This window comes from Anolis sagrei, chromosome 5, assembly GCF_037176765.1.
Source record: "Anolis sagrei isolate rAnoSag1 chromosome 5, rAnoSag1.mat, whole genome shotgun sequence".
Classification (NCBI taxonomy): Eukaryota; Metazoa; Chordata; class Lepidosauria; order Squamata; family Dactyloidae; genus Anolis; species Anolis sagrei.
In genome coordinates, this window is record NC_090025.1 from 161,702,606 (window position 1) to 161,730,434 (window position 27,829).

The 27,829-nt window shown below is 39.4% G+C and overlaps 1 protein-coding gene and 1 non-coding gene across 2 annotated transcripts; both read right to left on the reverse strand.

The window, feature by feature from the left end:
* Positions 1-390: 390 nt before the first annotated feature.
* Positions 391-26,915, reverse strand: L3MBTL2 (L3MBTL histone methyl-lysine binding protein 2). The gene is made up of 17 exons (XM_060777113.2): positions 26,800-26,915; positions 21,621-21,879; positions 20,475-20,608; positions 19,175-19,298; positions 16,479-16,558; positions 14,427-14,544; positions 12,900-13,034; positions 12,279-12,367; positions 8,780-9,011; positions 8,290-8,366; positions 7,352-7,456; positions 6,567-6,714; positions 6,029-6,111; positions 4,991-5,225; positions 3,839-3,907; positions 1,966-2,133; positions 391-1,091 (listed from the first exon to the last, which is right to left on the reverse strand). Exons 1-17 carry the CDS (start codon positions 26,818-26,820, stop codon positions 943-945), a joined length of 2,226 nt encoding a protein of 741 aa, XP_060633096.2. The 5' UTR covers positions 26,821-26,915; the 3' UTR covers positions 391-942.
* LOC132777385 (U5 spliceosomal RNA) lies at positions 18,418-18,533 on the reverse strand. Its single transcript, XR_009631671.1, has one exon. It is a non-coding gene; the product is annotated as a U5 spliceosomal RNA (small nuclear RNA).
* Positions 26,916-27,829: the final 914 nt, after the last annotated feature.

A 27,829-nucleotide genomic window follows, 5' to 3' on the forward strand; every position in this document is an offset into this window, starting at 1 on the left:
TACAGAATCTCTTCTCCACTAAGCCTTTTTTACAGATTTTATTAATAAAATTTGAGTTTGTACAGAAAAAGAGACAAAAAAAAACTACACTGAGCATCTTGAAAAGTTTATAGTTCTTTTCCGATTTCCTCCTTTTCAAATGCCATTTAATTCAATTCATAGTAAAAGAAGAGAAAATGGAAAAACAATGGTCCTCTACTCCAGCTACTATCTTTTCAACTTCTTTCTAATAAAAAGCCATGATCTAAAGTAGCTTTATAGGAGCCAGGACTTCAAGAACATAGGTATGTTTATCACTGTTTAAACATGTATATATTTGTATTTTCCTCTTAAAAAAAAGAAAAATAAAAAGGGAAAGGGAAGGAAAGATGTTACAATATATGTACATGGTTGATGGCAGCAGCTCATATACTATTTAATTATCTTCATTTTTTTACCATTTGAACAAAGCAGAATGAGAAGAAGAAAGCATGCAACAAAAAGGGGGAAATAAAGACAATTTGAGAGAGAGCTGTGATGTGACTTGCAGCAACCACCTCCAACAACACTTTTAATACTGTAGTCCTGTAATTCTTTGGTGCACACATGGATTCTATCGTAAGTCTGAACTGCCTGAGAGGACTGCCTCCTCACTTCATGAACATAAAGCTTCTTGCTCAGTTCCTTGCAATGCCTCTTAGAAAGGCACTTTTTGCATTATTCTGTTTGATGTGTCCTGAGAACTTTATGGGGCGAAATCATATTCTACAAAAGAACTTTAAACAGCTCTAAAACTGTTTTGGACTACTGCCCATGCATCACGAGGGATTCTGGGAGTTGTAGTAAAAAATAAACTGTTACAGCCCCAAGTTTTTGTTTAAGCTCCCAAAAGAGGCCAGTGATTCCTTCCGTGTTTTTCCAGGTACTCCAGAGGACTCTGGAGTCTTTTCGCTGCCTGGTATTTTAATCCACATCTTCATCCTTCAAGTAGCTGAGAAGCATTGGTCTTGCTGGAGCTTTTGTTGCCATGCTGACTGATACAGGGAACCGTGAGGTTTCAAAATCCGATATTGGGGCGCAAAGGATTTCTTCTTTCACCTGTTTATTGACAGCTGACAGAAAAACAAAAAGAGGTGCACAGCAAAAAGACATTATAATAAGGAAACAATTCCCAGAGCTATTTTACACAGTAAAGGGAGTGGTAAAACATGCACTTGGTAAATGCCAAAGATTCCTGCCAGACAAGGGAAGAAAAGAAAAGAAGAATCACATAAATACAAATGCATCCCTATTCAAAGATCCCATCAACATTGTACTGAGATAATGAATAATAAATGGGCCTGTATATTACAAGAACCACCCATGAATTTCCAGTCTTCATTTTGTTGGGACTACAATAAGAAAATTACTTTCTATTTTCTAAACAGAAAATAAGGAGTTTTGGTCCTTATTGCAGCAGCAAATGGATTCTACACTGGATATGACACTTCAGTATAGCATGTTTGCAGTAATGCTAGTTTCAAAATTGCCACCAAATCACCAGAGACAAATTAAAGGAGGTATTTTGGATCAAGACATTTAGGAATTATGTAGTTGTTATCAAAACATTAATGTCAATACTGTATCTGGTAGTAGTTTTGCAATAGTAGGGCTTGCTTTTACTAAAGCTGGTTCTGAGCAAAACATGGATATTTCTTTTTAATTCTTTATACATCAAAATTTTGTTATACATGAAATACCTTCATTACTCTAGAAATGATACTTGAATCTCATTCTACTAAATAATCACTCCACACATTTTATTTCATAACTCATCCTAAACATCCTACTGTTTGATATAGTAAAGCTCTTCCTTTTGGAAATTGCTTAAAGCAACATCCCTGGAACTGATATGACACCATTTCTCCAACCCACAGGAAGCTAATGAGATAGCATGTGTAAATTAGTATTTTTCCTAACATTCATGAAGTGGCACATTTTCCTTACTTCCACCAGAAGCTGGTTTTGATGAAGTCTTGTTCACAGGCTGTGCTTCCTGCTTTGATTTTGAAGGCTCTATTCTTGAAGCAGCTTTTGTTTTCTCCTTTGCTTTTGGGGCAGCAATTTTATTGGCTGCTTGTTTGACGGGACGGGCTTTAGGAGTCGCCTTTTTCCCTTGGCAAATAGAAAGAAAGAAATCATACATTCGCCTTGTAATAATTTATATTTTACATTCTTACTCTGTACTTCCTTCAAAGAGTGCTGGACAGAAATACAGTAAAACCTCTACATAAGAATGTCAGGACATAAGGATGTTTTAACTTGAACACATCCTCACTCAGCCTAGAGTGACATTTTGACATCCAAACACCATTTTGACCTACGAACAGTGCAAAAGAGGCCTCTTGGCTCTCTAAACCAGTTCTAACAGCAAGGCAGAGAAAAAAAATCTGGACTGGATTCCTAGCTGGAGTAGCTCTGGCTCCTCTTGCTGCAAGGAAGAAACTGAGCTCCATGTGATTGCTTCCCCTGAACGTTCTGGGAGGAGTCCAATCCAGAGACTACATTCCTGAGATAGCAGTCCATCCTGGTGAAGCAGAGCTTCAATCTAAATGATAATAATAATAATAAACTTTGTTTATACCCCGCCACCATCTCCCCAAGGGGACTCGGGGCGGCTAGTACTGTATGTTTTGCTCCAATAAGAGAGAGGGAGAGAGAGCAAGAGGGGGAGGGAGGCTGGAATTCAAGTATGAAGAAAATGATGTTGTTTTACCTTACTGTACACTGGCTAACACATTTTGTTGCCTCAAATGTGCTTCCTTGCCATAGTGGCTGGATGAAACCAAGCACTGCCTATCTCTGAACATTGTATACATTATTTGCTATTTATAAAGTGAATTTTCTTATTTAAAAACATATAACAAAAAATGTGGGTGATTTTTGGGGGCCCGGAGCGGATTAATATCATTTCAATAGGGAAGTTCGCTTTGGGGTAAGAATGTTTTGACTCAAGAACATGGGTACGGAACGAATTTAATGTTTAAGTTAAGACATCACTGTTTTGCCTGGTTCTTGCTGAGATGAAAAGATTGTGATTTGGCTATACCGGGAAGTAGGTTTCTGAAAGGAGATATCATTTCACTGAGTGCTTCTCTGTTTTTTTTAAAGCCCTCTAACCAGAAAAGTAGGGAACAGGAAGAGTGGCTTTAAACTAAGCTGATCCCAATGTGTTAGTTTTCTGCTATGATGTGTGAGTAGACAGCAGCTCCATGTTACAATCAAAGATACTCACTAGAGCAAGAGAGGAGAACTTCTGGAACATCAGATTTTGGGGACTACAACGCTTGAAAATCTTAACTGGCTCCACAAAATTTCTAGGAATTGAACATCTGGGGAGGGGGGCAAACACCCTCAGTTCCTAGGCAAAATGGCCAATGGATAGAAGAAACAAAAAGATTCCCTTCTCTGCCATATAGGCATTTCCTGCTTAGATGCTGAAATGTGGAGGGAGAGGGGCAATAGGCAGCAGCTTCCCAACAAAATTGCTTTACACTATAAGACAGATACAGTCACAAAGAAATTGAACGAAGATATTAAATTTAGCACATCCTAGGATTATATGCCGGTGTAAACAAACCCAAAGGATGTTAACAGTATGTTAACAGGCATAATCCTGGAGCACCCTAAAGATCCGACAACGTTTTTAATTACAAATCCCATGCACATCATTTTTGCCATCATCCTCTATACTCAGTTACAGAGTTAGTGTTAATCTTATCATTCGTGAAGTCAGAGATTTTGCTAGCCGCTCTTTGTTCAGATACTGATTTCACAACAAAGCCTTCATGGATAAAAAGCTGGTCCAAACCCTACTTACGTTTCTTTCCAAATGGCTTTCTCTTTCTCTTTGGGACCTCTTTGGCTGGCACAGGGGACATGGGCTCTACTACAAGGGAAAAAAAGAGACTGTATTTATACAAAGTAAAAAATTCACTTTGAAGACATTGCAAGAAAGTTTCTAGATAAAAACAATTGTGATTAGCTTCAACTGCAGCTTGACAGGCACATATTATGTGAAAAGGGAGGAAGTTGAAAAGGGAGGTCAGGAACTGACAGTCCTTTCGTTCAGGCCTCCACGATTATCCTATTTCCAGTGTTTTCTCCTGTTGTATTTTTGCCTGATATATTTGCAATGGAGTACATGAATTAAGGAATGCATCCAAAAATCCAGAATAGTCCAAAGTGAGTGGATTGGGTGACTGTGTGATCAGCTGCACTTTCCAATAGCACATTCAATAAATAAACAATTTCTATCACTACCACATACATTCCTAGTTAATGTCAGGAAACAGAATGCAGACATACCATTTGTACTTTTTAAATATATTTTCACAAATAGGTTGGCTAAAAAGTTTGTTTAAATTTAAACACACCCACACATAGCCCAAAAAGGCTCAGGATATCATACATTGTACTGCCTTTAATATTTCATTCTAGAAAGCAAATCATTCAGGCAAGTGGTATCTAGTTAAGTAGACAGAACTATGATCTAAGACAAAATTAAGATTCAGAAGCATGAACCTCTGCTGATAGTAGAGACAAGTAACACTACAAAGTGACACTAAAGGAAGAATAACACTACAGGTTATCCCAGGAATGGGCAAACTTCAGCCCTCCAGGTCTTTTGGACTTCAACTCCCACAATTCCTAATGGCCGGCATAGGAATTGTGGTAGTTGAAGTCCAAAAGACCTGGAGGGCTGAAGTTTGCCCATTCCTGGCTTATCCTCTTTGCAATTACTGGAACCATGATAAGGAAAGCCACAAAACAAGGGCAAAACCTATCTTGGTTAGAGAACCTTTCTCCCAGAATATTTCATTTCCACTGTAGCTGCTAAGCTCTGGCATTACAATGTTCTGGAGCTTTTAAACTTGAGAAGATTTCTCATGCACAACAAAAAGAAGACCTTGTGATGGATAATGCAGACTGACGATCGTATTACGCTAGAATAAAAGGTTTATTCTCTTACCTGAGGCCACTGGTGGCTGCAGTTGGAAGCCTATCAGTTCACACCAACCCACAGGATAGATATCAGGGGACTCACAGTCAACCCACTGGTCATATTCACTGTCCCATCCATCAAAGTGGATTTTGAGGAGCCGATGGACCACGCGCTTCACTGTTGCCACACAAATCAGCCTGGGCTCCATCAAGTCTACAGCTTCCAGTTTGAAACCCACCCTGAAGCCATGATTTGGGCAATCCTAGAGTGAAGAGAAACAGAATAAATCCAAAGCTAGGTTTATACACACAAACACACACAAAACATACAGTTGTATACCTCCAAAATTCTTAGGCAATCCAATTCTAAAACATCTTTTCTAATATTTTATTATTTATTTATTTCAGGCTTAGAATCAAGATGGCTTACAAGACACCAACAAAATAATTATCTTACAAAAGTTAAAAAGGAATTACATATAATAAAATAGTTAAAAGGCTTACTGTATTTGAGCTGGTTTCCAATAAAAGAGGGACAGATTAAAACACTAACACAAAACAAAACAACACACCCTATATCTTTATAGTTAAAAATTGACACTGTAAGGCAATAAAGAAGTTTGACTATATAAGGCATACTTTCCTATTTCTTTTTAACTTTGCCTACTGTGAAATACCTGGGTGTATCCACTCTGGTTGAGTGATGTTGTAGTTCTAAGTACAAAATATGACTCATCTTGTACTTAGCAATATAATATGAATGTATTTTAATATGTAAATTGTTTTGTGCTTTGATATTTTACTGGAATTCAATGTCTTGATAGATCCCATTTTGGGTGAAAAACATAAAATAAATAAGGATGCATTTTACACCTGATCCCTTTCATTAACACATATTTTGATAACAGGACCTTCAAGACTCTGTCAGAGGAACCAGAATTCTTTACATTACTCCCAAAGTATATGTGTATCAAAACAAGACAAAATGGCACTTCATACGGAGCTGTCTGGTTTGGAGACATGCTGGTGCTTCTGTTCTCACCTTGATCCACTGTGGGGTACTTACCATGTTAAACAGACGTGCTGGTGCAGCTTCTGAATCAGTATCTTCTAGATAACTTTCCCAGTCAAAAGTGTTGGCATCATAACCTGAAGTATGAAGTTGGATGTTACTGGAACAAGACAGTGGTAGAACCATTCCCACCCTGCAAATCAAGACCACCAGAAAAACTACTGGTGGCATTATTTGCTCTTCCTTTACAGAAAAATGCAAGACTTCTATGGCCTATTTTTGTGTGGGTAAAAATGCTATGGGAAAATCTTGGAGTACAGCACTATGGAGTTTACGGCACTACAGAGCATTTGTACAATAGCGATTTTGCTCCCAGAAATCACCCCACTAAAATTTTGAGAGATTTCTCAAAGTACCATACCAAAAGGCCATTCATTTCCCATGGCGTGGATTTTTAAAGGGGGGGGGTTGGGGGTGTGCAATGAGTAACAGGTGAATATCACAGATAAAAAAGAAATTGCATTCATAGTGAATTCTTTTTGGATCTAATATGTTAACTGTGTAAATTGTTGCTTCCAGGCTCTGATCTCACCTTTTGGGAAGGTCAGCTCAATGCCATTCTTCATACAGAAGCCAGCAGGGAAAATGGAATGCAAGGAAGCATGGTAGCAAAACCAATCTGAGCCATCTCTTGAAGCCACACCATCAATACCAATCATGAGGTAACCATCTAAAAGGACCTGAAAATAGGAGGGAAAAGAGAGCTCACACTCAAGTCTTTCATCCTGAAGCTCTTTCTATTTAAAAATGTCACCAGAGTAGAGAGATGGACTAATGGAGGTGGATTGGATTAGGTGCTTAAGGCCCCTTCTACACTGCCATATTCTCCAGATTATCAAAACAAATAATCCACGTTATCTGCTTTGAACTGGATTATATGTGTCTACACTACCATAATCCAGTTTGAAGCAGACAATCTGGATTTTATGTGGCAGAGTAGAAGGGGCCTAAGATTAACAATTTTGATACTCTCCATGTCTCTGTCAAATACTTTTTCTTGCTTTTCTTTCACAGGAAAAACCAAGAAAACTAGTGAAATCCAAACACGTTAAAATTATAAAATACTGAATACAAACAGTAACATACTGAGACTCTTAAAAGTTAAAGTGGCAGAACAGAACATGATTATTTAGAGAAGGAACTCCAAAATCTCATAGCAGGGCTCCTTCTGTTTCTGTAACAGTTCCGGTTGTAAACCCAAAGCTTACACACCAATACTTCAGACAAACTATGCCAAGAGCATCTGATATGCAAGGAGAAAGTTTGTATTACTGTGCTTGGCTATAATTGCTCTCTTTTTTTCTCAGACCAGCATACCTTGTAAATAGTAGCTACACAGATGTTGCCCAGATTCAAAGGGTCAATGGCTTCCAGTTTCATGCCCACTTCAAACCAACTGCCCCCTGGGTAGACAGCACGCACCTAGAACAAATTAGAGAATGATATATATGTATTGTTTTTAAAAAACTGAGAAGCTTGACTCAGGAGACCAGGGGCTCTAAATTTATATTTTGTTCATCTACGGTTCTGCTGGGTGAGCTGTAGTTTCTCCTTCACTAGCTGCTGTATGGAAAGTACAGTGACCCACATCATTGATGTTGCAAAAGCAAATAAGATAAACTCAGTAAAGAGTGTTGTCAAAGGCTTTCATGGCCAGAATCACTGGGTTGCTGTGAGTTTTCTGGGCTGTATGGCTATGTTCCAGAAACATGCTCTCCTGATGTTTCACCCACATCTATGGCAAGCATCCTCACAACCCCTGAGGATGCCTGCCATAAATGTGGGTGAAACATCAGGAGAGAATACTTCTGGAACATGGTCATAAATCCCAGAAAACTCACAACAAAGAAAAGAGTTTTTATCTTGTATTTCTTCTCCACTGAACCTGAAATATAAGAAAATAGGTCTTAAGTAAACCTACTGGGCAAGGAATTATCGACTGTCATTAAAATGTCCAATATAGTCTAAATAAACAATTGCTTTTTCAGACACTAAAAGTATGTTTTTGAATCAAGACCTTACTTTCTTTTTCCTGATTTCTACCTGATTTCAGCTCACCCAGATGTTCTATGCCATCTCCAGAGAGTCCATTGTTCTGAGCATGAACTCCATGGAAGCTACCAACTTGTTTCATATATGAGGAGACTGATAGGTCCACAAATCATAGTTCTGGGAAGGGTGCAGAGTTTTCCCCTCTCCCAATCAAACACTGACCCAATGATAGTGATGGACACAAGACCCTGACGCTTTCTTACCTTTTTAAAGAGATATGGGACAGCATCACAGTAAACCTTCCGGAAGGTAGGGTGGTTTGCCATCTCACTGCCCTTTTCTTTGAATAAAAATGTATAAAATAATATCATCAAGAAAAAAAGGATGAATAAAGCTAGTTACTTGTTATCTTTGATAAATGAAGCAATTTGTGATTTCAGCAATATATCAGCCTGGTTCCTTATTCTCACAGCCAGAAAAATTGCAACAGATTTCTACATACAGTTATGTATCGTGTCTTGGAAGAGAATAATTACATGAATACTGATATAAGAATAAATGTCTACATGAAAAAAGCTTTGAATTAGAGGATGAGCAAATTAGGTGCACGAATTAACTAGTTCATTTGGCAATTCAGAAAAGTGAACAGGAAGTAATAAAGATGCCTCTAAGGTATGTACACATGCTGAGAATAGACAAGACATACACAATCTGGTGACACAAAAAACATTTTTAACTTACACCAACACTCACCTGCTTTCTTTATGAAATGACCAACTCTTTTGGACCAGCCCACAGGGTGAATTAAGGGAGTCCACATGTGGCACCAAAAATCATCATCACTGTCCCCGTCCTCATAAAGGAGTCTCAAACGGCCACCAATCACACTGTCCACTACAGCCACACGTGTCTGGGAAACAAGGTTCTTGTCTACTACTTCCACTCTCATGCCTTGACGAAAAGGATATTTCATGTTCTCAGTCATCTAAACAAAGATGAGGACAATCACTACTGTGTTCCCTTTTGTATAAACAGCTGCCCCTCAGTACATCAATCACTATCTGTACTTTCATGTTTTTCCTTCCGCATTGCAGCCTCACAGCTATTCTTGAATGAGAGATGCCACACCAGTCAAGCAAAATCTCAAATCAGATTTGATTTTTCCTAACACTTTCCTTGACGAGTTTGTCTAGTTCAGAGCATTTAGATGTATCAGGTGGTGTTATAGTTTATGGTATTTTTAAAACCTTTCCTGCCTTCTAAAACCCCAGAGCAGGGTACAGAGTGTGTCTTCTTTTTGTCATTACAGCAACTTTATGACGTTGGCAGAGATCACAGAGTATGGCTGGCCGAAAGTCATCTATTGGAAAGAAAGAGCACTCCAAATGATCAAGGGACAAGAACAATTCCCTTACAAGACATATTGTGATGTTGGAGGCTTTTTAAGCTTAGGAAAAAAGACAAATAAAGGAGGGAAATGTAAAAAGTTACATGTGATGAAAGTGATCAGGAGAAATGTGATTCTGTCATAATACTAAAACCCAAGGTCATCCACTGAAGCTGAACAGTTCAGGAGAGATAAATTGCAGCACCTGTTTTCACAATGCAGAGGTAAGAACTGTGGTACTGATTGCTACCTTCAATAGTTTTAAAAAACCCTGAGCTTCTATTTGTGGCAGATATGTACAGGGTGAGGCAGCATAACTTCCTTTTTTTAAATGTGTGCCATTCAGTCGGTTGAAGACGTAGTGGAGCGCTAGTGGTCTCGTTCAAGAGGCGGGAGTATAAAGTTTTGTCCTGACACAGTTCGGTCACCATCATGCGTTGCAACAGTGAGGAGCATGCTTTTTGCTGTTGAGGCCTACTTTTCGAGTGGATTTGGAGTGGCCGGCCCGCTCTCCAGATTTGGCACTTGTGATTTTTTTTCTATAGGTTTTTTTTTTAAACCCTGTGTTTATGTGAACTGTCCAAGGACCCTACAAGATCTGAAGACCAACATCCAGGAAGAAATTGTCAACATAACGCCTGCTATGCTGGCAAGAGTCATGACAAATGTCAGAAATTGGTTTACTCAGTGTATGGAGAATGGAGAATGGGGGATGTCACCTACCTAATTTGATCTTCAAAACTACGTAAAACAAAACTTTAGGTATGCACCTACATTATAAAAAAAATTGAAAAAAATCTGATTCATACAATGGGTTTTATTAAGTTTTGAAAAAAGGAAGTTATCCTGCTGCACCCTGTATTTCCTTGCATAATAGAAGAAGTATCCCTTTGAATACCAGTTGCTGGGCAGCAAAACCGGACAAGTGCCACCACCCTATATCTTGTTTATGGGCCTCTCATAACATCTATTTGAATGGTATATTGGAATCCATATCCTATGGTCTGACTGTACATTTTGGTCAAACAGGCAATACATAAATTCAATCCCGTAAGGCTCTTACTGACTTATGGCTGAATAAGGACTTGAACTAGACACAATATGGTATTCCTATCACTATACAATAACATCCTTTTTACTTGGAACTAAAATGATCCAGTTAAAACTTCAAAACCAACATTAGTTGATTTTCCCCATAAGCACCCCACACGAAGGTTTATGTACTACATCTCTGGCAAATAGGTAAAACAGTTTGACACTATAGCTGCATACTATGATGTCCTGCTGCAGATTATATGTCTGGTACAAACGCATTAGGTGTCCTTAAATAAGCCACTCACTTTTTGGACCCTCCATCTAGAATGTGGGGTCAATGCTGATCAAATTCAAAAGGTAACTTTCAGGTTCAATGAGGTAACAGAAAATAAATACTTAGAGCTGTTTTTTAAAACTACAGAAAAAAAAATCATATATTATAAAACAAGAAATATTCAGCCAAATCACCATAGCTGTGCTTATTCAAAAGCAGGCTCCATAGACTGCAATGGGACCTATCTTTCTGTGTGTTTAATTTCTTTTAATAATTAAACACAACATCAAATTTGAGCTATTAATAAATAACTTAAACACAAAGGCATTCTGTGTCTCTATATATGTGAAGATAAAAACATCTTATTTTGTAATTCAGTGGCAATCCATATTTATGCAGTGGAACTTATTTTAAAGCAATCTTGCAGCTTTTAATAATATAGTCAAGGCGAAAGATTTATACAATCTGAACATAAACCAGAGCATATAGTCAAGGTCCTGAAGGTGTAAAGCGTCTACAAAGGGAAAGTATTCTTGACGCTCACTGCCTAATCTCCTTTCTCTAAGCCTCAAAAGGAGAGAGCAAAAGGAAGTAGTAGAGCATAAGGCAGCCGGCTCCCTTGTCCCCTGCAACCACTAAACAGCCTTTTACAATGGACAACCAGGAGATATAGCAATTCCAAATAAGCAGAGCTGTGGAGTGCATGTTTAACTCAGAAGCTCGCAAAACCTGTACAAGCTCTTCCTTATATCCGCCATCTCACTAGTGAGAGGCACAGATAAGGTAAGAAAATCCCTTCTGGCCAAAAAATGCTTTTCAAAACATTCCAGCAGGGGGAGCTTCTTCCTCTCTTCTCTCCACAGAAATTATAGCATATCTCATATACACTTCCAGAGGAAAGAACTGCGTCTGAGACAAGGCAACGAAAACAATGAATTAAAATAGGACTTTGTTCTTTATTTAAAAGCTTTTGGAGCTAGAGCACGTTATACCAATACATTGTTTCAACATCTAGATGAGAATTCAAACTACTTTACACCATTCTATGTTTCCAAATGCTTTGAACTCCATAGTAAAAGGTTTAGGTTTCCATTTGACATTAAGTCTAATCGTGTCCAACTCTGAGGGATGGTGCTCATCTCCATTTCAAAGCCGAAGAGCTGGCATTGTTCGCCGATGCATGGATGCATACCTTCCCACCATGGTGGTACCTATTGATCTTTTCATATTTGCATGTTTTCGTCTGCTAGGTTGGCAGAAGCTGGGGCTAACAGCGGGAGCTCACCCCTTCCCAGATTTGAACTGCTGGCCTTTTGGCCGGCAAATTCAGCAGCTCAGCGGTTTAACCTGCTGCGACACTGGCAGTTCCTGAATTCCATAGTTATAAATGGCATAACCAAACCCCAAGATTTGACATACTTAAGGGCCCTTTCTTCCATGACCAGGTTAACCTATACGTCTGTCTCCACCACAGTTTCTAGGCAGACATAGGCTTTATAAATAATCTTCAAAAGGATGGACAAATAAATATATGTTAAAGAAGGTTTCTTCCTCACCTTTATATGGAAGTCCACTGGGATGGTTCTGGATCCCACAAGCCTTTTCATGAGGTACTCCTTCCAGTTTGTGAACTTGGAATGTATTGCTGCCCAGAAAAGTATTAAGAGATCCAACATAGTTAAGCTTTTATACCTTCAATAGTACACAGAATTACACAGAGTTACTTCCCCAATTTTATGGGTGAATTTAAAAGCCTCTTGAAGGTTCTTAGTTTGCCCACTGATAACATTCACCTGCATGCCCTTTATTTTCAAAAACACCACAAGGTCCTTGAAGGGGAGATTCAGCATCATCTAAATTCAATCTAGAGCTTGGATACATTTTTTTCAGACAGAAACTCCCAGACATTACAGTCATGCTGGCCAGGGACTTCTGAGTGTTGTAGTGTCACAAATGTCATTCTTCCAAGCTCTAACTGCAACATACTGCTGCCTTGAATAAGTACACAAGTTTTCCAATCATGGCCTTTGGACTTCAGTATGTATTGTTTTACACACTTCTATATATAGTTTTATATGTGTTGTATTATTTGTTGATAGAAAAGGAGGGGTAGGTGAGGGGATTTTAGTCCAGAAAAGTAACTTCCTCTAACTTTGGATAACACTGAAGATACTTACTCTGTGGGGGGACCAAGATTTTACTGTTAATGGCACACCAGCCTATAGGGTGCACGTCCACAGTGCCCAGGTTGACCCAGAAATCATGGCTGGAATCATTCTCAAATCCTTCGTAACGTAGCAGTGCCTTGTATCCTACCATGATTGAATTTTGAAAGAAAAGGAAATAAATAAATAGATAAATAACCACTGTAACCACTGTTTTCTGACAACTGTAACAAAGCGTTCTGTAGGAAAACTTCTCTGCATGTCAGAATTCAGAAGAGTTACTCTTTTCAGACTCCAACTCTCAGAATCCCACAGATAAAATATATATACCTAGTGGGTTCTGGGAGCTGTAGATTTTATCATACTATGTTTCCAAATGGCTTAGTTCACGTAGAAAGTTGTAGTCCAGTAACGCAACTTTCTGAATCTGTATCTCAGGGTCTGGGCCATTACATGTCTCCTATCACAAGGCTTCTGTCAGTAGTTTTCAAAAACTGTTTTATAACCCGCTGTACTTTGCCCTGCAGCCTAATATAGTCTAATAAAAGCATTCCTCAATCTTATGGTTGACACACAGCACAGCATGGCAATAATCTCCTCATGGGTAGGAGAACATATTGCACCCATGTTACAGTTTCCCTCCAGTTTAGCATCTCCACAAATTTACTGGTTAATTTGGACACAGATCAACGCACCAAAGCAATACAACAAATGGTCATGGAAACAACCATGAAGAGAGACGACTATAGAATTCATTTATATGGTAATACTCCCAGTGAAGAAAGCATGTAATCTTGGTTTTATTTCTGACTCTTCTTTATCTTTTATTCCTCACATCCAGTTTTCAGTGAAATCATGTATTTTTCTTCTTTGTAATATTACCCAAAATGAAGTATTTTCTAACTGCTTCCTCTGCAAACTTAGAATCTTGGTTATTTCTCATTTTGATTATTGTAATATTTTTGAACTGGATTTCTATTATTTCAAACTATCCCTCAGTTTCTATCCAACATTTTTCCTGTCTATTGGTGATCACTTTTGATATCTCATCATTGATTGCCTGTCTCTTTAAAGATTTAGTAAAAGTTTCTTGCTTTAACATTTTAAGCCTATACAACTAGCGTCCTCCTGTCTTTCAGCCCTCATTTCTGCCTAGCAGCCTACCACTTCACCAGAACTTTGCTGTAGGAAAACTACATTTCCTCAAACACTCCAAGGTTTTCTCTTCCTTGGGTTGGCTTTATTCTTTTTCATTTGCTGCTCAATATGCCTGAAAGTACATCCCTGAACATTAATGAACTGCTGTTTCCTTAACTGTTTTCAAATCTCAACTGAAAACTTTGAACTTAAGTTTAATATTGTTTTATAACTCTATTGTATGCATTTGATAGTTCATTTTTATTGTATTGCATTGGATTTTTGTATTTGTATCTAGATAATTCATTTTATAATTGTATTGTATTACTTTTATATATTTTTTTCTTTCTCTTAACTTTTTGTGTGTAATTGGATTTTATCTACCTCCTTCAGAAGACCCACCTGCAATCTTAATCACAGAAGCAATCCAATACACACGACTGGGAAGGACAGCATCAGAGTTCAACACTTCTACCTTCATTCCTTTTATTACATCCTCCCACTGGTCATAAAGAGGCACCTGCAAGATGGAAAGTTTGGCGAAGAATGAAGCCGTTTGGGGAAAAAAACATGAAATGAAAAAGCATAGAAAGAACAGAAAATCGTTAGCATTATTTATATATGTTTATATTCAAGATGGCAGGATAAGTGTATATTAGAACTGGTATAGTAGATAATTGGTAGATATCTATAAAGATGTGAGATGTGTATTGTTTTTGACTCCATTTCTAATCCTGACGGAATCCAAAAGTCCAGGAAAGGAGAAGTGGCATGCGAAATCAAAGGGAAAATATTTCATTCAGACAGTGAAAGGGTTTTATTTGAACTTTTTGTTGTTTAAACACAGAATTTTAAAAATCAAGTAACAAAATACTTCTTGAGATCCTTAAGGAAAAGTTCTATAACAACACGAGGAGCTTTCAACACTATTACTGGCAAAAGCACAAACATCTTTAGGTTTTTAATTTATTGTTCATATTTTAGTTTGCAGAGACCAGCTGAGACTCAACTACAACAGCAAAGGGGGGGGGGGGATAATTCTCTGGATTGTGCTGATTTCAGTTCCCATGACTCTCAACCACAAGCCATTTTGTCGGCAACTAAGGGGAGTTAAGGGGCCAATAACATATGGGACACTCCATGATCCCTAGGCCCAATTTAAAATAAGCTATTAAGGTTTTCAATGTAACTGTTTAAAGACATATTTATTGTACATACACCAGATGCTCAGTTAACCAGCACCCATTGGGGATTGGTGTAGATGATGGATAAATGTAGTTTCTGGTTGCTTGGGAGTGTCTATTAAAAATAGGCCTAATTAAAACTATATCCTGTACTATATCATATAATAAACTCTGTATTGACTTGATATTAAGACTGAAGTACAAAAGTAAATGAAGAAAAATGCAATATAATTTCAGCTAAAATTATTTTCTTTTCATTTTTATTTAAAGCATTATTTCTCTGAGGTTTTTGCCAGTTACTTTAGAGTTCGGGTTGTTTGAGTTCCAGTTGACTGAGGCCCCATCCACACAGCTGTATAAAAATCACACTGAATTGGATTACACAGCCGTGTGGACTCCAATAATTTAGTTCAAAGAAGATATTGTGGATTATCTGCCTTGATATTCTGGGTTATATGGCTGTGTAGGAGGGCCCTGAGAATCTACTGTAATTCTTCCATAAGCTGCCCTACATGTGATTCCAAATTTTTCCCATGGAACTCTACACAAGGAATCTTTTATGTTCATTATGGTTTTCAAAACCATCCTGGAAAAGCACAATCAAGCATCCCTATAAAACAAAACTGAAGCTACTCAGGTTCTTCCTGGGTCTCTCTTATTTAGAGAGGTTGATTAGCTTCACAGACCAAATCTCTGGCACAATCTCGAGTGGTATAACATCACCACTAATTTTAATTTGGAGTCAGAAATAATTTTCTGGCAGTTTGGGAGAATGAGGGCAACCAAACCATCATGTCCTTGTAGCTGTATTGATGGTTTAAGGGAAATTTTGAAGGCAAAAGAATTTTAAGACTGAAAAATAATGTTAAAGTAAATGGAGCTTATGGAGTCTCTACTGGTGGGCAGGGCTTCAGGAACTGCAAAATAGCACCACACACATGCCACACTTTCTGCATTTCTGTTTTTTTTTCGTGTCAGGAGTGACTTGAGAAACTGAAAGTTGCTTCTGGTGTGAGAGAATAGGCTGTCTGCAAAGACATTGCCCAGGTACGCCCGGATGTTTTGATGTTTTACCATCCTTGTGGGAAGCTTCTCTCATGTCCCCGTATGGGGAGTCGGAGCTGACAGAGGGAGCTCATCCGCACTCTCCCTGGATTCGAACCACCCATCTGTCGGTCTTCAGTCCTGCCAGCACAAGGGTTTAACCCATTGCACCACTTCTGATACAGCACAGTATATTAGGGCATGGGGGAAACCATGAAGTACTCACATGTTTGAAACAGCTAACGGGTGCAGCCTTGTATCCATGATCTTGCAGGTACGTTCCCCAGTCAAAGCCTGAAATGACAGCTGTGAGAAAATATAAGAGACTATCATCACATCTCAGTATAAAAGGCTCAAGGCTGGGAAGCAGATGCAGTGAAATGTGTCCAATTACAAGACATGTTGATGTCTTGGAAAAGCGTCCTGTTACAGTAACAGCGCACATGTTTTCAACATGCAATGAAACCTTTATCTAGCATAAACGAGAAGGGTAATTAAATTGCAAGTATACTGAAAATAAAACAGGCAAATAGCTTTTCTAATTCATGTCCCAAAAACAAGGTACATATAAGCCAGACTGTACAAGGAGATCATTTAACCTAAGATCAGGAGCAAGACTCCTCCTCCATCTTACTGTGATTAAGCATTGCACAGATAACAATATCAAAGGCAATAGATAGGTCTCCAAATGGCTGACAGTCCTTTTCCATACAGACGGAGAAAGATAACATACTATATTCCTTCAGGTGAAACCACGTATCAGTATACTTTAAATGGATTCTTTAGGTTTGCAATCTTCATCTTTACATGTTAATCTAACTGTAGATACTGTGGCTTTTAATATGTTGTAAGATTGTTTTTGGAACTTTTCTGCTAAATATAACCAGGTCCCTCACGGGGCTTCTTTCCCTGACCTTTGATCATTTTGATTACCCCTCTCTGGACACGTTCTAGCTTGTTATTATCCTTCTTGAATTGTGGACATAGTATTCCAGGAGAGATCTGACCAATGCAGAATGGAGAGTGACTATTACTTCCCTCCATCTAGATACTATATTCCATTCAATGTAGTCTTAAATAAATTGGCTTTTTAAGCTCCAGCATCACATTGTTGACTCATGTTCATCCTCTTGTCCACGAAGATTTTAATCCTCATTTGGCACTTTGCCCCAATACAGCAACATATCTGCTGAGCTTTCTGTGAGAAAAAAAGTGGCATTACAGATTGTGGGAAGCATGGGCTTGAGGGGGCTGAGAGATTTCTGCTGAAAAAGCCACAGAAGAGTAGCTCTAAGGAGATAACCCTTGGTTCATTGTGGGCTCAGATAGGCCCTGCTAAAAAGACCAGATATTTCACAAGTTGCGCCCGGGTTCTGTGAGCACATCTGCATTGTAGAGTTAATGTAGCTTGACACCACTTTGACTGCCATTGCTCAATGCTATGGAATCAAGGGAGTTGTAATTTGGTGAGATACCAAGACTCTTTGGCAGAGGAGATTTAAGATCTTGTAAAATTACAAATCCCAGGATTCCATACCATTGAGCCATAGCAGTTAAAGTAGTGTCAAACTTCATCACTTCTACAGTATAGATGCAACCCATGTCATTGAAAATATTCCTCAGAACATTCTGCCATTCTGTTTGGGATATACATGATAACAATAGATAAAAATTATCTGATATTCAAAAAGCTGTAAAATAATGTGGTATAATACTGTGAGAGTTGAACTAGGGGTGCATCTACACTGTAGACCAATGGTTCTCAACCCATGGGTCCCCAGGTGTTTTGGCCTACAACTCCCAGAAAGCCCAGCTAGTTTACCAACTGTAAGGATTTTTGGGAGTTGAAGGACAAAACACCTGGGGACCCACAGGTTGAGCACCACTGCTGCAGACTTAATGTAATTTAACCCCATTTTATCTGCCATGAGTTAATGCTATGCAATCCTGGAATTTGAAGTTTAGTGAGGCAACACAAGTGTCTGGCAGGGAAAGATGAAAAGTTTATAAAACTACAACTCCCACGATTCCATAGCACTGACCTATTGTAGGCTGAAGTGCTGTCAATGCATTAAGTACACAGCCATTTTGCAAACCAGCATTATGCTCAAAAGATTTTTTTAAAAAAGAAAACAAATTATTTCTATTTTTTACAATGTAAAGACAGCTCTACCGAAGCAGAGCCTCAAAAAATTGGTTACAAACTCATAAATGTTCCTCTCCACGGAAATCTTTAGTAAAAGGCGAAAGATTTATACGATCTGAAGAGAAACCAGAGTATACTTTCTGCCTTCACAATGCAGCTACCAGGAGTTTGAAAACTTCTAAAAATGAAAGGGTGAACATAAAATGGACTAGGAAAAGATAATTCTTTGAAACAATAGAGGTTAATCATAGTTGCAAAGCAAATTAAATGACAATAGTATCAACAACCATGTTTTTAAGCCCTTAAAACTTATTGACATGCATGTAGATTGCCGAAATGAATGATGGGTATGCAAATTAGTCGGCTGAGTCCTGTATGCAAATTAGTTGGCTGTGGGTCCGCCACACTCTGAGTCAAAATACTGAGCGAACAGCCCTTACAGCCAGGAAGTTCTTTCTAATGTTTAGATGGAATCTTTTTTTCTGCAATTTGAATGCATTGCTTGGCATTCAAAAAACATGCTTGCCCCCTCCTCACTGTGACATTTTTTCAAATAGTTAAACACAATTATCTCAACATTCACTTATCCAAGTTAAACATACCTAGTCTAAGATGTTCCTCGTAGCTTACAAATGTAATCACTTCTTTGGACTCTGGACTGATTTTTGTTGTATTATTTTTATTTTATTATTTTATATAAGTATTTTTTTATCATGCACATAGTTCTGATGAACTCTCTGTGTACTCCACAGCTTGAAACAAGTAACAGAGCTTACCGTCCTGACCAGTGAGTGTTCCATCTGCCAACTGTCCTGTCCCCTGTGTATGGAGAAATGCCCCAATTTTAGCAGACCAGGCTGCTTTGTGCAAGACTTTGGCTTTTTTTGTGGGTGGCTTTCCCTGCAAAAATGTAACAAAACAACACATAAGAAAAAGAAGGTGTCCATGTGTCAGGTAGAGACAAAAAAACATTCAACCATTAAACCAGAAAAGTTCCCTTATTAACGTTTTTAAGGGTAAGTACAGGGAGACCTTATAGGACAGGAAGAAAATGGAACTCTGTAATCCATCACATAGCAAATTCACATTAAAAAACAGGAAAAAATCACAATTATTTATAAGCTCCTTAATTTCTTTATCGAATAAACTCATCTCCCTTCCAAGCTGCTTTTATATGCATAGATTATGCAGTACCATTAATTCTTCTTCTTCTCTCCAGCTAGTAGCCCCATTATTTTCTTCCCCTCAAAACCCTCTTGTCACACAGGAATCTAAATTTGAAATAGACTACCAGCTCTGGTTGAGCAATCACAATTCCTAATGCAGATAGAAATCACTACTGCAAGCATGAGCTGCCTATACAAAATATTTTCCTTGTCTGTGTGTAATTAGTCAAGCTGGACTAACCACCAGCCCCAAGTTTCCTAATTAGAATCATGCACTAAGGATTTTTTTTTAAAAACCCCACTGTACAAAATAATAGATTGAAAAGATCAGGGCAGCAGTGAAGGGTCTGTAGCCTTCCATACATTGTGAAATCATAGCAATTTTTCTACAACTGTCTAACATAGCTACACCTCAGGAAACTGATTTAAATTGCGAACTGGAGGTTTTCTAATCCCGGAGAAAAGCAATTCCCAAACATTTCCAAGTCTACCCACTTCTATCTGCTGCAGCCTCTTGGCACATGTCTCATGATGCCAGAAGTTCTTATTTTGTAGGACAATTACTTTTAAGATGATAAGAATACACCTAATGGATCACACCTACTAGTCCACCTTTCTATTTAAACAATAGACAACCAGGTGCCTAAGGGAAACCTGCCAGTGTGAAATGAGGGCCAAAGCACCCTCCTTCTTATTTTCTGTTGCAAACAGCCTTAAGTGGCACATCTCCTTCAATACTAGAGGCAAAATTAACTGCTAGTACTAATAATTTCTGCCAATAGCCATCTTCTCTATGAATTTGTCCAAATTGATAGACATTACTTATATTGACTTTCCAAATTATTTCTTCATGTCTACTTATACTCAGTTTAACAATTAGTGGTGGCTTTATCAAATGAGTCTTTCTCACCTGCAGCCTTGCCAGGATACTGGCCTTCTTGGAATTTGAAGAGTAACTTCTGGAGCAGGAGACACTGCAGAAACGTTTGGTCTTGGAGAAAAAGGCATCTTTTGTGCCCACAATACCACACATCTCACAGATAGCTGAGGGAGCACAAATACAATAAGCCTCAGCAGTGCAAAACATACATTCTGTCAGGAAAGCATACGCTGGCTGGATATTCTAAAAGTTTAATGGCCAAATTCTGCAAATAGAGTATATCAAGCTTGGTTGATTGGGACTATTTCCTCTAAACTTAAGAAGAACTCCTTCTGCTACTGCTAATGCCATGTAATGATTAGGGCAATTCTAAGCACAAGGGTTTAAAGCAGGGTATCATGTTAAGACACAATTCAGCATAGTTGTAATTAATAACTAATTACTGTTACTAGTTAATAACAGCAGTTCTTGCTGCTCAATCATCTGAATGAACAAACTGACAAGGAAATGGATAAAGCATGATCCCACAAGGAATTAAAGGCTATCAATAAAGTATTTTATTACACTAACTACTAGGAGTGTGAATCAAGCTAGAATGAAAGTGCATTGCTAAGGGTATCACACGCAAAGATACAAAAGCTTCCATTAAAATTAAAAAAAGATTAGTATTAAAGATTCTGTAACATTCCTTTTTCCCACCTTCCTTCCTCCATTTTAGACTGGAAGAGAAGAATATGGCTACTAATATTGCTACTTTGTTGGAGGCTAAGGGCATTGCCCAGAAAGTAGCAAAGTACAAAATGCATTATGGATTTTTTCTTATAATACATGGTCTTAATTCCAAATGGTTACACAAAGCTACGTTAATCAGAAACAAGAAAAATGATATAATTTTGGAAATATGATACAAGACCCACTGATTCAGTGCAACTTCAGTAACTAACAAGATTTCTCTGGGCCTCCTCTGCCATGCTATCACAGTTGTAAAGTACACTTCTCTTTAGAGTACAATTGATGCTGACATGGGTATCAATTCTCTCAAATTTTAATAAAAAATGTAATTTAATATGTTAAAGGAAACATTTCCCACTAAATAATTCTAATCCCTCTCTAAACAGAGCATAGTTGCTTAATTAGTTATGGGCTTCTTTGACAACTAAATAGAGCACCAAATACCTGGCTCAGATCCATTATCATCTGACACCCGGGGAACAGGTGTTTGGGACTTTGAAGGGGACACAGGTATTTCCCCAGCTTCTCTATCCCCTGCTTCATTTTCACTAGAGTCTTCCAGATAGGATGTACTGGCACTATCTGCGCTGGTGCTGTAACGCCGACAGCTGTCATAACCCCCAAAAAGATCCAAGTCATCATCCTCTTCCTCCTCCTCATTCCGCTCAAAAGATGAGACTTTCTGGAGGGCAGGAGGTTCCAACTAGCAGTGAAACAGACCAAAGGATTTTGAAACATCTACAGGTAACAACACATAACAAGTAGAAAAGAGACATTCACTTCAGTTAACAGCAGAATCACCCCAGTGGCCAGCAAAGTAAGAACTACTGATGCTATGTATTGTTTCTTAGATACGTTTTATTGATTGGCCTATTGGCCGTATCAAAACATTTAACACATAACACATTTAACACATAGTCATACAACATACAACGCTCGGTATAAAAGAGGTTAAAATAAACAAACTGTTGGCAGGTCCCGTTCAGGTCAAGTATCTGTGTCACCTCCACAGTTTACCCCAATTGATTCTAAATGTGCAATTCTCAGCTGTGTTACTTTGAATAGAAAAAGGGCTGTTTTGTGTGTTATTTTAGGATTCTGGCCGGCCAACAAAAATGAAGTTTTAATATGTGGATCCCAGTGTGTTTTGTGAATGATGCTATGTATTGGGTCTCATGTCTCACAAACAGAAGTATTTGTATGAATATAAAGAAAACACAACTGATATACATACAGTTGGCCCTCTGAATCCAGGAATTCTGCATCCAGTTTATGGGCAGCCACCAAGAAGGCTCCCTCTCTCGTTCCCACCAACTGAGCTTGAGATGGAGGTGGGACTGAGAGAAGGGCCTCTCCTGAAGATCTTAGGGCCTGGACAGGTTCATATAAGGAGATGGAGTCTCCTTACACGCCTGGACCTGAGCTGTCTGGGCTTTACTTTGAATTATGCCCGAAAACAAATTGGTAGCCAGTGGAGCTGGTGCTACGAGGGGGGGGGGGGGGGGGGGCTTGTCTGTTCCCTGTAGCCAACCCCAGTTATCAACATGGCTGCAGCTCTTTGGACCAGCTGAAGTTTCCGAACACTCTTCAAGGGCAGCTCCACATAGAGCACATTATAGCAATCCAGACGATATGTAGCTAAAGGATGAACCACCGTGGCCAGATCTGGCTTCTCAAAGAACAGGTGCAACTGGCACACAAGTTTTAATTGTGCAAAGGCTCTCCTGGCCACTGAGTCCAGGAGAATCTCCTAACTGTGGATCTGTGTCTTCAGGAGAAGTGTAACCCCATCCAACACAGGCTGGATCCCTATTCCCTGATCTGCCTTTCAGCTGACCAGGAGCACCTCTGTCTTGTCTTGATTAAGTTTCAATTTGTTTGCCCTCACCCAGTCCATTACTGATGACAGACACTCGTTCCAAAGAAGAGAATTTTAAAGATATTACCATATCCAATCATTGCACTCAATATAAAAAGGACAGAATAATAAACAGCAAGCCAGTATCAAAAATTGTTTCCTCTCAAACATTCAACACAATATGTTCAACACAACATACCACATTTTGTGATATCATTACTCTGGCAGATCTACAATGACCCACTAATCTGGGGCCAATCCCAAACCTGAAACACATATAATTGAATTCATTTTTTCATATTGCCATACATTTTTCCATCTTGCCATACAAAAAATTGAACTCATTTTTCCACCTTGCCATACAAAGGATATAACTTTGTCCAGATGTTACATAAGAGTGGTGGTACATTCCATAGCAGATTGTCCTTCTAATTATGCTATTTCCTCAGGTAAGCATTCTTAGGACTTCTTGGGATAAATTACCATAGGAGTGAACTGGATGGCTGTGGGGGGAATCAACTGTGGATTAAGCACCTTCTCTGCTAATCCAAATCTATAATAAGGTTATAGCATTAATTAGGAACAACCAAAATTTCCTGAAATTTTCCAAAATCAAAAATAGTCCACATGTTTGGATAAGGTAGTGCCATCTTTGCTTCCTGATAATTCAAAGTACACAAACTTTGTTTCATTCACAACATTAAATTCTTATATAACGTTGTCTTCAGGACATATGTACAGGCATTCCCTAAATTAGGAACAAAATAGGTTCTCTTGGTTTGTTCTTAAGCTAAATTTATATGTAAATCGGAACAGGTACATTTTAAAATGTAACTCCATCTCTCTCTCTCTCTCTAACTATATATATATATATACTGCGCTTTGGATAGCATAAGAAAGGGCTAACATCCCTGTGGAGTTAGTTTTGCTGCCTGTGCCCTGTTCGTAAGATTTCACCTCACTTCTGCCCCTGTGATAATCAAGATTTTGAAAAATTTGGCTTGTTGTGGAAACAAGGTTAGGTGAGAAAGCTTTAGTGAAGACACCTTTTCCCCATGATAACTCGTTTAGGAATGAATTTCCCTTCCGAGGAGTAGATTTTTCTCACTTCCTGTTGTCTCATTCCCATTCTTAACTATGAGTCGCTTGTAAGTTGGATGTTTGTAACTTGGGGACTGACTGTATAAAATGTTTATTAAATATAAATAAAATTCCTTTTAAGCCATGGGTCCCATCTTCAAGATATTATGTATGTGTATGGAAATATGGATATTCCAAAATAAAAAAAAATGAAATCCAAAACATTCCGTTTTCCAAGAATTTTAGATAAGGGATACTCAATCTATACAAGCTTTTAAAAATGCAAATATCTTCACTAGGTCAAACAAAAATTAAGCATGCATGCAAAGGCAGAGAGAGGAACTTATTTCATCTTAAACTAGGACTTTATTTTATCAGCGATAATGTTCCCATTAACTGAAGACAAATTATCCAAACTGATTTTTTTTACTTGCTTTGACTTAGTAATAATAATAATAATAATAATAAGTTTATTTGTACCCTGCCACCATCTCCCCGAAGGGACTTGGATTGGCTCACAGAAGCACTGTGAAGTGCCGTATATAAAACAACAATACACAAGCATATAAACAACAATATAAGTCTAAGAACAACGAACACACATAAAAAACCCATCTCAAAAAATTGTAAAATTTATAAAACGCAGTAGAACTTATCCCCAAATATGTATCTGGAGATTAAAGACACTGTGATCTTCACAGTAGATAAAGGCAAATGTTAAGTTCTCAAATGATCTCTTTATATTATCAAATGGAGAAATAAATGTTATTGTCATTCTCCTTAAAGACTATATATATGCGATGAATAAACTTTTGCCTTGGTTTTCACAGAATTTTGAGATTTTTAGTTTGGCCCCAAAAAGCTATTACAGGTTGAGTATCCATTATCAAAAATGCTTAAAATCAGAAGTGTTTTGGATTACTGATTTGGATTTTGGTATACTGTAGACTCTATTACCTGGAACTCAAGCAACCGGCAATAAATAAAGAAATAAATCCAATAATAGTGAATTCACAAATCTGTTTTTACAATACTGTACAGTAAAACTGTGTTACATTGAGCTTGTATTTATTTACTTTTAATTACTGTATTTCAATAATATTGGAGCCCCTGGTGGCACAATGGGTTAAACCCTTGTGCAGGCAGGACTGCCGACTGAAAGGTTGGCGGTTCAAATCTGGGGAGTGGGGCAAGCTCCTGTCTGCTAGCTCCAGCTTCCCATGTGGGGGACAAGAGAGAAGCCTCCCACAGGATGGTAAAACATCTGGGTGTCCCCTGGGCAACATCCTTGCAGACGGGCAATTCTCTCACACTAGAAGCAACTTGCAATTTCTCAAGTCGCTACTGACATGAAAAAAATTAATATCAAGTCAATACAGAGTTTTTGGTATGGCACAGTGTGGGATATAACAGGCATGGACAAACTTTGGCCCTCTAGGTCTTTTGGACTTCCAGCAACTCCCATAGGGCCGAAGCTTGACTATGCCTGACATCTTTGCTTTGCTTTGCAAAGATCCCAGGCATGGGCAAGCTTTGGCCCTCCGGCCCTCCACCAGACTTGAAGCGATGTTCCTCCGCTATCAACTCCGCTGGACCAGCCACGTTGTCCGGATGCCTGACCACCGCCTCCCAAAGCAGTTGCTCTACTCCGAACTCAAGGAAAACAGAATGTTGGAGGACAGGAAAAGAGATTGAAAGATGGGCTCAAAGCCAACCTTAAAAACTCTGGCATAGACACCAAGAACTGGGAAGCCCTGGCCCTTGAGCGCTTCAGCTGGAGGTCAGCTGTGACCAGCAGTGCTGTAGAATTTGAAGAGGCACGAATGGAGGGCGAAAGAGAAACGTGCCAAGAGGAAGGCGCGTCAAGCCAACCCCGACCGGGACCACCTTCCACCTGGAAACCAATGCCCTCACTGCGGGAGAAGATGCAAGTCAAGAATAGGGCTCCACAGTCACCTATGGACCCACTGCCAGAACACTGAACTTGGAGGACCATCATTCTCGGACTATGAAGGATCGCCTAAGTAAGTAAGAAGTAGTGCCTGGAATATAGTATTCATTAGGCCTGTTTTTAATAGTCTCAAACAACCACTGAATTTACCTGGTCTTAATGGAGAACCTGCTGTATTTGCATAAACGTAAAGAGACAATCTAGGGCCCTTCCACACATCCATGCAACCCAGGATATCTAGACAGGAAATTCCACAATATTTGCTTTGAACTGGGTTATCCGAGTCCACACTGCCATATAATTCCATTCAAAGCAGATATTGTGGGATTTCCTGCCTTGATATTATGGGTTATATGGCTGTGTTGAACGGCCCTTTGAGATGGGACCTAGGCCTAAGCAAGAGATTTCATACTGAAGGCGATTTTATGCACAATATTTGTAATAATTTTTGCATGAAAACATACTTTGTGTATCCACAATCACAGGGAAGCAAAGGAGTCCCCGGCTCATCCACTCGTGTTGAGTATTTTTGGATTTCCAGGCGAGGGATGCTCACTCAACTCGTAGCACAAACCTCTCTGCCTTTTTGTGACATTCCCTTTGGCCAAGGAACACGCAACACGGAAAGCACCGCCAATGCTTTCCCTAGGGATTCATTGAGGAGGACGGAAGCTGCCTCTCGCTTCTCCACCTCGCACCAATTTCCCACAACAGCAGCAGCAGGCTTGCTTTACCTCGCTTTCATCCCGCTCCATGGCTTTCTTCCGCCCCCTCTGCAGAGAAGCGGGTACTATTTACCTCAGGCACCAAAGCAGCGCGAGCGCGAGTGCGAGCGCGCACGAGCGCTTGCGCATGCGCCCCCCGACTCGCGGGAGGCACGAGCCGCCGCCAGGAGTCAGGGCAGCTTCGCGGTCCTCGAAAGCCCATTGGCTTAGGCGCGTTCTCGCTTCCGCCAATGGGAAGAGAGGATCGGCGGTGGCAGCGGAAACACTCCGAGGGAGGGAGGAAGCCACACGCCCGCTGCCCCAAAGCATTTCGGGAGTTGTATTCCTGACCTCGCTAAAGGTTGAAGAGACGTTTGGAGGATGTCCAAGCAATTTGGTTTTGGCCCTTGAAAGGAAAACGGTCATGGTCCCTCAGTTCTGTTGTATGAGAATGGCTCCAAAGGGGGCAAAGGGAGGGAGGGAAAGGTCACCTGGACTTTGTGTTCCGGCTTCATTGGCTTCGTATTCACGACATAGACAAACAAACAGCGAGGGCAGGCTGCATTAACTTGCCATTATTAACTCCCCTTTCTGAGGGAGAGGCTTGGCCAGGCCTGAATCCCTCCCCATTGTGTGTTGTTGTTCATTCGTTCAGTCGTCTCCGACTCTTCGTGACCTCATGGACCAGCCCACGCCAGAGCTCCCTGTCGGCCGTTACCACCCCCAGCTCCCTCAAGGTCAGTCCAGTCACTTCAAGGATGCCATCCATCCATCTTGCCCTTGGTCGGCCCCTCTTCCTTTTGCCTTCCACTTTCCCCAGCATAATTGTCTTCTCTAGGCTTTCCTGTCTCCTCATGATGTGGCCAAAGTACTTCAGCTTTGTCTCTAGTATCTTTCCCTCCAGTGAGCAGTCGGGCTTTATTTCCTGGAGGATGGACTGGTTGGATCTTCTCGCAGTCCAAGGCACTCTCAGAACTTTCCTCCAACACCACAGCTCAAAAGCATCGATCTTCCTTCGCTCAGCCTTCCCTAAGGTCCAGCTCTCACATCCGTAGGTGAC